This window comes from Leptinotarsa decemlineata, unplaced genomic scaffold, assembly GCF_025532065.1.
Source record: "Leptinotarsa decemlineata unplaced genomic scaffold, Ldec_3_MD MMD2_tig00026282_RagTag_RagTag, whole genome shotgun sequence".
NCBI lineage: Eukaryota > Metazoa > Arthropoda > Insecta > Coleoptera > Chrysomelidae > Leptinotarsa > Leptinotarsa decemlineata.
In genome coordinates this window covers 18,961,848-18,974,023 of record NW_027412668.1, presented here as the reverse complement: position 1 = coordinate 18,974,023, position 12,176 = coordinate 18,961,848, and the positions used below count along the sequence as shown (strand labels likewise).

Here is a 12,176-nt window from a genome sequence, read left to right as displayed (position 1 = left end):
TGTACGTTTTACAGTTAAGTTAGTCAGCAATCGACGTGTTGTGATAACAATTGGTGAAAATAATAGTGCTAATAAGTGTTTAAGCGTTACATAATTATATTTCTACACCGTTCTCAAACTACTCAAAAAATGGGAGACATGGTCGGGCCTTCCACGTTGAAAAAGGTAAAACGGTCGGAGTCTCGGTCAGTAAGAGAAAAACAAATTGTACTGCGAGTATTTCACTGTCTTGAAAGAGATCATCAGCCACCAAAAGATGACTTTGTGCATATGTGCTGTAATTCTACGTGTGTACCTCCGAATAATCAACCGGGTATCTCTACATCATTAAGTTCCACAATTACAAAAGATAAATTAGTTGATATGTGCTCTGATTATACCGGTGTACCAAAATCATCGATTTACAAAATACTAAGAGAATCAGAAATTCATGGGGACGTACAAACGCCAAAAACTAGTAGCGGACGAAAAAAAATCACAGTTGATGAAGAAGCCAAAACCAGTATACGGAGAACTATTCACAGTTTTTTTTTCAGAAATGAGCTGCCCACACTACAAACAGTTCTGGAGGCACTTAGCGATCATGAATTGGTCCCAAAAATGGGTAAAGAAACTTTTAGAAACTTGTACACGGAATGAAATTTACGTACGGATAAGTTGACAGGAAAATCATTCTCATTGAACGTCAAGAAATAATAGCATGGAGAAGAAACTATCTAAGAAAAATTGACGAATTTCGGAAGCTCAAAAAAAATTGTACTTCATGGACGAGACATGGGTTAACCAAGGACATACGGTCAAAAAAGTATGGCAGGATGGTAATATATAACAAGTGCACGACAAGCCTTTATTGAAGGTTTGTCAGTTGGGTTAAAACAGCCATCTGGAAAAGGTAGTCGTCTGATAGTTACGCATATAGGAAGCGACAGTGGATTTTTACCAAATAATGGTGAATTAATATTTAAATCTAAAAAAACAGGCGACTATCATGAAGAGATGAATGCGGAGGTGTTTGAAAAATGGTTTGAAGGCATCATTCAACTTGTGGAACCTGGGTCTGTCATCGTCATGGACAATGCCCCATACATTGGGGCATTGGGACATTTAGAACCATTACCGAAACAATCATAGAAAAAAGCAGCAATTCAAGAATCGTTAATTAATAAGAACATCCAATATAACAAAGATAGTTTAAAGGCAGAACTACTTCAGCTAACAAAATTACACACAGACAAATATAATAAATTCGTAGTGGATGAAATGGCGTTAAGTCGTGGAATTACAGTTTTAAGGTTACCACCATACCACTGCGAATTAAACCCAATAGAATTAATCTGGGCGCAAGTGAAAGGATATGTGGCACTAGAAAACAGATCATTTAAATTAGTGGACGTGCAACATCACCTACAAGAAGCTATTCGAACTGTTTCTGCAGAAGACTGGAAGAAATGCATGCAGCATGTTTTAAAAAGAGGAGCAAAAAATGTGGGACGTAGACAACCGTATTGAACACAATACTGAACCAATCATAATTCACTTTGATGATAGCGGTAGCAACAGTGACGAATCTGAGGTTAAAGATTAGACGAAAATTTGTACATTTACCTTTATATTATATTCTATTATCAAAAATTTGTAATTTGTATTTTCTAGTACCCCTGACGATGAGTTTAAGTTACTCGAAAGCTTGAGAATGGTTATAAAGAGTTCACTTATCAATTGGCTGCAACCCAATATATATATATATATATATATATATATATATATATATATATATATATATATATATATATATATATATATATATATATATATATGTATATATATATATATATATATATATATATATATATATATATATATATATATATTGTGTTTTTTATTAATATTGTTAATTTATTTGGTACCTACTATAATTACCATGATTATTACTCCGTTTTCATAAGGCCCACCTAATGACTACAACGATTAGGTAAATAACGATATTGCAAAGTTTTAATGAAATAAATAAAAAATGTGTATGAATATTTTAACTAATTGTACTAAGAATTTTTCTTTCATTCTCAACCCTCTCAAAAATTAATAAGCACGCCCCCGATTTGCTGTCAACTGGGCTTACTTCTACTCTCAATCATTATTGGTTTTAGTATACAATTTTTATTATGATTTGAAGTTTATCACATTTATGTATGTTATATATCTACGATACAACATGTATTTCAAATCAGTTCATTGTTTATTGATGAAAATTTCGCTTGTTCTGCTACATTTTTTGCTTTCTACTACTTTAGAAAAAAGAAGAAGAGACGACAAGTCAGTTGCTACTTATCAGCTTATCAATGTCTTGTTTTTCTTCAATTTTTTATGGTTAGGAATATTTGAACAATTTCAGAGCTGTGATAGATGTGATAATTGTTATAATCAAATTTACCAATTAAGTAATGGAAGGAAAGAAAGTAAATAATTTCCAACCCATTGAAGAAATAGTCTTAATGAGACACGTTGAATACTATGTGAGTGCAGTGACTGACTGCAGTTCCCGATTCAATTATTCTAATAGCGTTTATTATTCCCCCCGCAATTTAATCGGAAGATATGAAAGGTATCCTGCTTATGGCGATTTTCCTGAAACGTATTCTCTTGTAAGTTGAAAGCATCTATTGTAATCGAAGTGTATAGCATGCATTTTTTTTAAATATAAGAAAATCCCCTTGCTAATATTTTGACATGTTCAAATATGACTTCCTTGAAGAATTTGACATATGTGTGTACATATATAATTCAACATACCTACATCTTAGTTTAGACAGGAGGGAGGTTTGTTATGGAGGGCATTTGCCAAACCAATTTTCTGACAAATCTAATTAAAACAGATCTAATCAGGCATGTTATAATTGAGATATCAATAACACAAAAAAGCAAGGATTTTTTTGATAACCCTAAAGATGAACATGGAACTATATATAGGGTTATACATTCAGAAAGTGTTTGCCTTTTGTAACTAAAAACCAAAACTTCACCTCAATTTTGGGAAGCTAACGGTATCGCTCTTCATTATGTATATGCCTACATATGGAAAAATTTGAAAAATCATACTCCCCTAATATCTTGTGACCATTACTCGCGAGAATAAAGTTTGTTTGTATGAGCAATGGCCATTTCTTGCGAGTAGCATACTATACTATTTCCATAACATCAGAATTATGTTAAAGTAAAATCATTTATGAAAGAAATCCTGAATGAGAGTAATAAGGCATTTCATAAGAAAAAAAATTAGAAAGTGAATTCAGGTATATTTCCAATAATTGTCATTTCATTCAGTGTAAAGTTGTTCAAGAATTGGATGGTTAAAATAAGTAAAAGAATGTAGTCGATGTGAACTGAACCCACGGATATTGCTATGGAACTCTCTCTATGCTCTACTCTATGTGATAGAGGAGTGCTGTATGAAGTGTCAACTTTAAAATTACTGACTCAAATTTCAATTATTTGACTTGGTTTGTATAGAACAAGGAGTCTTATGTGTGAAAATATACTTTTCTACTCATTTCTTTTCTATAAGTTAATTATATAAAAAAGGTTTTTTGAAGTTGTTTAATATTGGCACCATTTGATTTCATAAGATATAACAGTTTTGTTGCAGGTATTTTTTGTTTTGTGGGTTTAAATTCATCAGACATTATTTTCTGTTTCATTTATAATTGAAACTCGTAGTTAAGTTTGTAGATCATATCAGATAAGGATTTCATTTGGAACATTTGTAGTTTTTCTGAGTTGACTGAGTTGTCGTTAGTGTCAGTCCATTTGCTCTTTTCATTGTAGTCTTTTTTCTTTAGTATTCCCAATACTTGAATGAGGTAATGACGTGAATAATCAACATAACATCTGACACTAATAATAAGAAAACAGAATAGCCAACTCAAAAAAATGCATGTGCCTCATATTTGGATATAATTAACTTTAAATCATTGAAAAAACAATCGTTTTGTATATAGTATACCACACTTTATAGAAACCAAGTAAAATAATTGAAATTTGAGAGGCTGTAATTTTTCGTGTCATTTTAAGGTTGGAAATTCATATGATGCTCCCCTGTTGACTTTTCAAGCATCGTAATTTTGTTATTTAATAATGAACTTTTGAAAAATATCAATTTCTTCACCACATTACAAAGAACCTCGCACCATTCTTTTGGAAAATGAGTATGAAATTGTATTATGAAATTGAAATATGAATTTCTGAAATGATGTAGTTCAAGTCAAGCTGATCAAAAATGTCCATGGGCCCAACGCAAATCTATGGCTGGTTTTCGAGATACAGGGTGTCTTTAATCTACAAAAGAGAGCACTGAGATACATATGCCATGTTAACCATCAAACTTCATGTAAACCATTATTCATATCTCAGAGGATACTCACGCTAACATCAATTTTTGTATTAGAATCAACTAGTTTAGTTCATAACATAAACTACATTTATTAAAATCTGACACTGCACAGAATACTAGTGCAAATGACCAATATATACCTTTACTAATCCCCAGAACCACCCAATGCCATAATTCAATTGTTATCAATGGTAAAAAAATGTTCAACCATCTACCGAAGCAAATTAAAAATATTCATAGCACTCTGAAATTTGGAAGGGCTGTAAAAACATTTTTAATCACAAGATCGTTTATGATTTGAGGGAGTTTTTTGAACAAAATTTTGAATAGCTGTGACAACAGTACAAATTATGTCGTATCCATGTCTCTCACTAACTAGTGTTAAGAGTAGGTGTTTATGTATGAATATATACAGCGCATTTCTTTAATGCCCCCCCCCCCCTTTTATTTTTTTAGCGGGTCAACTGAAAAAATTGAAACTTGGGATAATGAAATTAATGCATTAATACTTTATTTTGAATTGAAATTGACAGATGAAACTTTCAAGATGGCGACTGGGCGCCATCTTGAAACATTTTCGAACACAGTAACGTCAATATCTCTAAAAATGAAGAAAAGAGAAATGAAACTTTCTATGTTTTTCACCACTTTTTTTTTAGCCCTTATATACCACCCCTATAGGTACTAATAGAAGTACTTGGCTTGATTGAGTACCTGAGTACCTGAATTTACAGTTTACAATGCGGATGTACCAATTTAAAAACCGATGGATAAACTAAATCGATTTGATCATTTAACAGGTTGCACCCACAATGTTTATGCTTGTGAATTTACAAGGATTCTAAATAATTGAGTTTGTAACCCTTCCTTGCATAGTGCAAAATTTCCGTATCATTTAGATTGGGAAACTTGTGGTTGCATGCCAAGTAATGGTTTGAAAACGTTGAATTATTTTTTCCAAGTCTGAAGGACCTTTCATGTTCAGCATACCGTTACACTCCGGACACTTAAGCTTATAAACTCCAGATTTCTCTAACTTGTAAGTGTGAGTGGCCATTTCTTTGGAGTAATATTGCTTTCAGGAAAACATCCTAAATAAAAAAAGTTTTGCGCGACGAATATAGCTTGCACATAGAGCAATACTTTTAGACTAGTTTTTTCATAAAAAATATTGTTGTATAGAGGGTGAGTGCAACATTATTCAAAATTAAATTCTTAATCAACCCTGTGAAGTGAAGATGTGACCAAAGCAAGTAGCACACTGATATGCTTATCGTTTAAATATCTCAAAATTGAATTATTCAACATTTTGTATAGGGTGAGTCAAGAAGTAATAGTTTTTCTGGTGACGTTGACCATGAACCATTCAACACACACACGAAATTGATTTAAAGTATGAAACAAACATTAGGTGATGACAAAAACTGTGAAAAGCAGATTTTTCTATAACTCATCCTGTAATTGATTTTCTGAATGTTTGATATGACGAAGTTCAAGTCAAGCTGATCAATAATGTTCATGGGCTTACCTTGAAAAGTGGACACAAAAAAATTGAAGCAAAAAAATCTTTGTGATTTCTAATGTTTGAAGATTTCAATTCTCAGGAAACACATATCTCGGTAAAGAAAACCGTTGTTGTTCAGTTCAAAACAAATAAAATATGACAGAGAGCGAGAACAAGAGGAAAAGAGAAGTGAGAGAGAGAGAGAGAGAGAAAAGAGAGAGGGTGGGGGGTACTGAGTTGGTCTCCAGACTTCCAACAATGTGGTGGGAAAAGTGTATTTTGCATGTTATAGCAACGAAACTATCAAAATGTGAAATGATCACTGATATTTCAGAAGAGTGTTTGGCTGGTATCTCAGCAGTCTGAAGCGCAGACCGTTTGAAACTTGGGCATAGCAACAGCCGGGGTTCGTGGAGTTGCCCAAGATTGGATGAGGTCATATCTAGAGAACAGGTCACAAACAGTGAGAATTCAAGGTGTTCACAGTCAGTCCTTGGCCTGCAAGCAAGGAGTTCCACCGGGGTCTATACCCGGACCACTGCTTTTTCTTATTTATGCGAACGACTTTATACAATACCTAAATAGACTTTCAAAGGTACATATAGTTGCATATGCAGACGATTCAAATGTTCTGGTCACTGATTGTAATACATTACCACTTGCAGAATCAACAGAATCCATATATGAGAAAATAATGAAATGGGCTGAAAAAAATTATTTAGCACTAAATATCAGCAAAACAGCATTAGTCAAATTCTCAATGCAGAACACCACCGAAACTCTCAAAATATATGAAGATAGCCAACTAGAGGTGACATCCAAACCACAAACAAAAATGCTAGGTCTAATTCTAGATCATAAGCTGAATTGGGGTCCTCATATGGATTTACTATGTGATAAACTACGAAAAAACTGTTATGCACTGAGATTTATGTCGAATCATTGTGGAAGAGAGGTGCTCCTAAGTCTGTACTATGCAACTATTGGCTGTAACTTGCGCTATGGAATCTTGAATTGGGGTATGAGCTACTCGGCTGAAAGAGTATTTATATTACAAAATCGTGCGGTCAGAATAATTGCTAGTTTAGGATGGCGACACTCATGTAGAAGCTCATTAAAAGAGCTACGTTCATAAGAATAAAGAAAAATTTAGCGCAAACCAGCATACGCAACTAGAACTAGAGGGTTGTTGATAGCGAATACTAACCGAACCTCCCTCTATCAAAAGAGTCACCTATACCTTGGACCCAAATTGTATAACAAGCTAGATTTTTCTATTAAGGACTCAATGAACTTCTGCATTTTCAAAAGACAATTGAAAAAATATCTTATCGAAAGAAACTGCTACAGCATTGGCGAGTTTTATTAGTTACTCTCGATAAAGAAAACTGTTAATTACCTTCATATGTACAGTTTAGTATCTGTCGTGTTTTGTTTTTTTATATTTATATACTTATATTTGTTTTTAGTTATACATGGACGTCTTCCTTGTTACAGTATGCAAATGTTTATTGTAATACTTTCATACTGTTCAACAAGTGAAATAAATATTATTATTATTAACCCTGTGATCGAGAAGTTTTTTCTCAAGTACTCAATATCCAAATCGAATGGCTCTTTGAAAAGCAAGTGTATTGTGAGTTGTTTAGATGCCAATCCCGTCTAGTGCTAGCTTGGAGTGCACACTGACCACCGGAGGCGGAGCTGTAGGCTTTTCAAATTTTCCTACAGCTGAAAAGTGGATAAGCCATCAAAAATCAGTAAGTCGCCCCGGTCTTTCCGATCAGGCTATATGAGTGTCTATGAGGGAGAATTATTATTATTAATAATATTAGCAACGTCCATGGAAATACCCATAGAATAGTAATAATAGAGAAAAACAATAATACGAAAATAACTTCTGACAACCTTTTTCAGCGTTGAAATTCCAAGTGATTCATTTAAAGCTATGACTACTATTCTGGAAATGACCTCTGACTTTATGCCTCCAACTGTCAACTACAAACTGCCTTATAAAGTACTATTCCCGAGTAGAGAGGACTGGATCCTCCGGGAGAAGGAAATATTAAGAGCAGATAGTTGTTGGTTCACAGATGGATCAAAAACACCTTCTGCTTCTGGTGCAGGTGTTTTTAGTCGCAGACCCAGGACAGAGTTATCTACCTGCCTAGGAACTTATGCGACTGTATTTCAATCGGAAATTTATGCTATTGAATTGTGTTCGGAGAGATTGGATAAATCCAACCTCACTCACAAGTCAATAAAAGTATTCTCGAACAGTCAAGCGGCGTTGGAAAATCTTGGCTTCTACCGAACAACTTCTAAATTAGTAGCAAACTGCCAAAAACGACTCTCCTCGATAGGAAGACTTAACATATTGGCTCTGGTCTGGATTCCTGACCATACTGGCCTGGAAGGCAATGAAGCTGCTGACTCTCTTGCAAAGGAGGGTGCTGCAAGTGGCTTCATCGGACCAGAACCTGTCATTGGCATCGCTTTGGGCTTGGCCAATCAAACACTGAACACCTGGATGGCAAGAAGATTTATGGACTTCTGGCAGAATCTTCCAGGATTGGCTCACTCCAAGGCGTTTATTCACCCTTCGAAGCTTGATACCAAACAGTTGTTGGACTACAGTAGGGATGAACTACAATGTCTAACAGGCCTTCTTACAAGTCATTTGAATCATCATATGCAGAGACTTGGTCTGTCGGAAGACAGTGTGTGTCGCCTCTGTCTGGAAAATGATGAAACAGCAGAGCATATACTTTGTGCCTGCCCCGCTGGGGACCGAATCAGGTTCTTAGAGTTCGGCAGATCCGTACTCTCACCATCTGACCTGAAAGACCACTCACCATACAAACTAATCGGCTTCGTTCAGAAGCTGGGTTTATTTGGCCGAGTGTGAATAGGTGTGAGCCACAATAAACCCTTGTGGAAACTGGGATATAAGCCCAAGTAATTTAATTCATTACAACTCGGGCAAAACTCAGGTACTTGAAATGTAGGTAAAATTAGGTATATTAAGCATTGAATATATAGAATATAGTTAGTAAAGACATGCCCGAAGAAACCAATGTACGGCGAAACACATGTTGCGTTTTTGTAAAACTGTAAAAATTGTCCATTTTTCAAAGTTGGGACGGCTTGACTTGAACTTCATCCTATCAAAAATTCAGCAAATCAATTATAGGAAGAGTTATAAAAAATCTCCTTTTCGCAATTTTTGTCACCACCTAGTGTTTGTCTCATACTGTAAATAAGTGTGTTGAAATGGATTGAATGGTTCGTCAAGTTTCCCTAAAGCTTGAAGTATAAAAAAATTTACACAATGTCACCAGACAAAACATTTTGAATAATGCTGCACTCACCCTATATAAAACAGTATTTTTCATCAAAAACTAGTCTGAAAGTATTGCTGTATGTGCAAGCAAATGACCACTTACCAACTTTGACACCCTGTATCTAGAAAACTAGCCATAGGATTAAGATGGGCCCATGGACACTTTTGATAAGCTTGATGAACTATATCATATCAAAAATTCTTCAAATTTCACTGGGACCCATGCGAGGTTCTTTCTAGTGAGTAGGTAAATTCTTATGACTGACTTGCTAAAGCAAATAATTCAAATATAACTGTAATGAATTTGCTCATCTGTGATTGACCTCGAAAGTAGTGAGTTATGTATCTGGGCAACTGTGATTGGTTGGAAGATGTGTGTTATGGATCATTTTGCTCACTTATCCAACAGGAAACGGTAACATAATTGATACTTTTCTCAAAAGTTACAGAAAAAGTAATTATAAACTGAAACACTACTGAATGTTTTTACAAGCTCCATGAAATCTCATTTAGAAATGAAAATTGAATGAAACTTGGAAGATAAAGTTGCTAGAAATAAACTATAAATTTGAAACAAAATTGGTTCTCCACTTTATACCATTAGCAGGAAAATTTGCTTTATAATGCATATGTTGACAATAAATCTCACAACTGTTGTATAGATGTAAAAAATATTGTGAAATAATCAAAATTTGAAAAGGCTTTGTTCATGTGTTCATTCGCATTTGAACATATGATCCAGAGAATACTAGTATATTGAACAATATAGTAATGTCAGTTTGTTAAAATTCAATATTTATTTGTTTTCTATTTGATATCTGGAAATATTCTGTATTCAAAAACCATTTCTCAATTGCTTCAACATAATTTTAACAACTCCTGTTTATGTCACATATATTTGAATTTGGATTTTTTTTTCATGAAGAGAACTTATGGAAACTGGTGGAAGGAAAGTGAAGGGTATCAATCAGATTACAGACCACAAGATGCCGATCCTTTAGGTGCTCAAGATTTTCTAGTTGTTAGGTAAGCAAATAGAATTTTAAGAAATCCTGAATTCCCAAATCTCACTATTTCTTTTCTTGTAGGTTCGAAGGTCCAGCCATTCCAAGGCAAATTTTCATTTATGAAGTTTACAATCCAGGAGCAGTTGTACGAATTTGGGGAAAAATCGTGTATAAAATCGATTTGCCTTGGAAATTGCTATGGGAGGGACCACCACAAACTCACTCTCATAACTCCAGACTATTTCAGCCTCAAATTACACCAATCAACGAGATGATTAAGTAAGTGTAAATACAAACATTTTCAGAACACGTGGTTGAGTTACTTTTATGATCTGTTGAGAAGGCCTGAATTGGATCAACAATCATTCTCTTAACAACTAACGTAGAAATCCAGCGTAAATTGAATCTTTTGAAAACATACCACACCAGAACAAAAATACTGTCTCTTGATGCCAGTTTCGCTAACCAAATTACCACCATGATAAGATTATAATTATATAGGTGTCAGTTTATTAAATTGGTTTTATAGCTAACTATTAGGTCCCCATTTGATAAAATACATTATTGCATTTCTAATGTAACAAGTTTTTTATGCAGTTCCTCAAATAATAACTGGTTCAATTCAACCCAATTCAATTTATTCATTGGTTTTACAGATTACAGTGAAAGTAATATAAAACATGTCACAAATTATATATTAGGTAGACATTTCACATTTATAACTGACAATTTTAAAAATAGAGTAAGTAAATTGAAATATATTATTGAATGAAATTATCCAATTAGCTGGAATGAAACTCTTTAATATTATAAAACATTTTCGACAACAGAAACGTTTTAAGATGCTTTCAGAATTTAAAGTAAGTAGTTTCCTTTTTAATTGATTCCAGGAGCTTATTGTAAATTCTTACACCATCGGAGATAGGTCCCCTGAGAGTTACATTTAAATTATTTTGAGGTGTTTTTAGATGTTGGTTAAATCTAGTTGAATAACTGTGATCATTACTATGAGTGATAATGCTTTTTTATTTTTAAAAATGTAACAACATATAGAATATACAGGCAAGAGAGAGGAAGTATTTGCAGATTGGCAAATAATGGTCTGCATGATTCTCTCTTTCATTCAATAAAGTTCTAAGGCATTTTTTCGGCAGTACAAATAGTTTTTGAGTTGCTGATGATGAACCCCATTATAAGATTCTATATGTGAGTAGTGACTGAATTTCAGCATAATAAATTTTTTTAGTATGGACAAGTTTTAGTATGGACATTTCAGTTGGTATATTTTGCTGTTTTGTTTGGACATTCTTTCTCTGATATGGAATTCCCAATCTAATGTGTCATTCATAATTATACCTCTTTTGTCTAGGGTGAAATATTGAAAAATTTGTTTTACCAGAATTGGCATATAATTTGTTTGTTGAGAACCAAAGTATAATTCTTGTCATTATATCGTTACAGTTTTGTTGGATGGCATCTAAGTAGTCTTTTACTACTAGGTTCGACAGATAATCTGCGTAAAGTGTTTTTGCATTCATCTAAGTATTTAACAATATCTGCTATATATAAAGAGAACAATAGGTACAAGGATACTTTCTAGCAGTACCCCTACATTTATCGATATCAAATCTGAGCAGTGTATGCTGTTTTGTCCTTAATGTGAGATATCTGTACATATTGTTTTCTACCATCAAGATAAGACCGAAACCATTGTTGTGTATTTCCTTTGATCCCATAAATCCAAAGCTTTTCTAACAATCGATCGTGTGGAACACAATCAAACGCTTTGCTCAGATCAATGTATATTCCAATTGGACATCTTTTTTTTTGTATAATTTTTTTAATATGTCTATATATGTTTCTGTTGTTGCTGTTGTGGTTGATTTGGATTTTCTGAATCCATGTTGTTCATCTGGTATCAGATTAAATCTCACA

The 12,176-nt window shown here is 33.8% G+C and overlaps 1 protein-coding gene across 1 annotated transcript in view; it reads left to right on the top strand.

Moving 5' to 3' along the window:
- The first annotated feature begins 2,273 nt into the window (after nt 1-2,273).
- The window catches only part of LOC111514010 (F-box/LRR-repeat protein 4), a 39,152-nt gene continuing 29,249 nt past the window's right edge, over nt 2,274-12,176 (top strand). Inside the window, exons 1-3 of the mRNA XM_074179968.1 lie at nt 2,274-2,642; nt 10,160-10,260; nt 10,323-10,520. Coding sequence (XP_074036069.1) covers nt 2,442-2,642; nt 10,160-10,260; nt 10,323-10,520 — 500 coding nt within the window. The 5' untranslated portion in view covers nt 2,274-2,441. The remainder of the gene's footprint in view (nt 2,643-10,159; nt 10,261-10,322; nt 10,521-12,176) is intronic.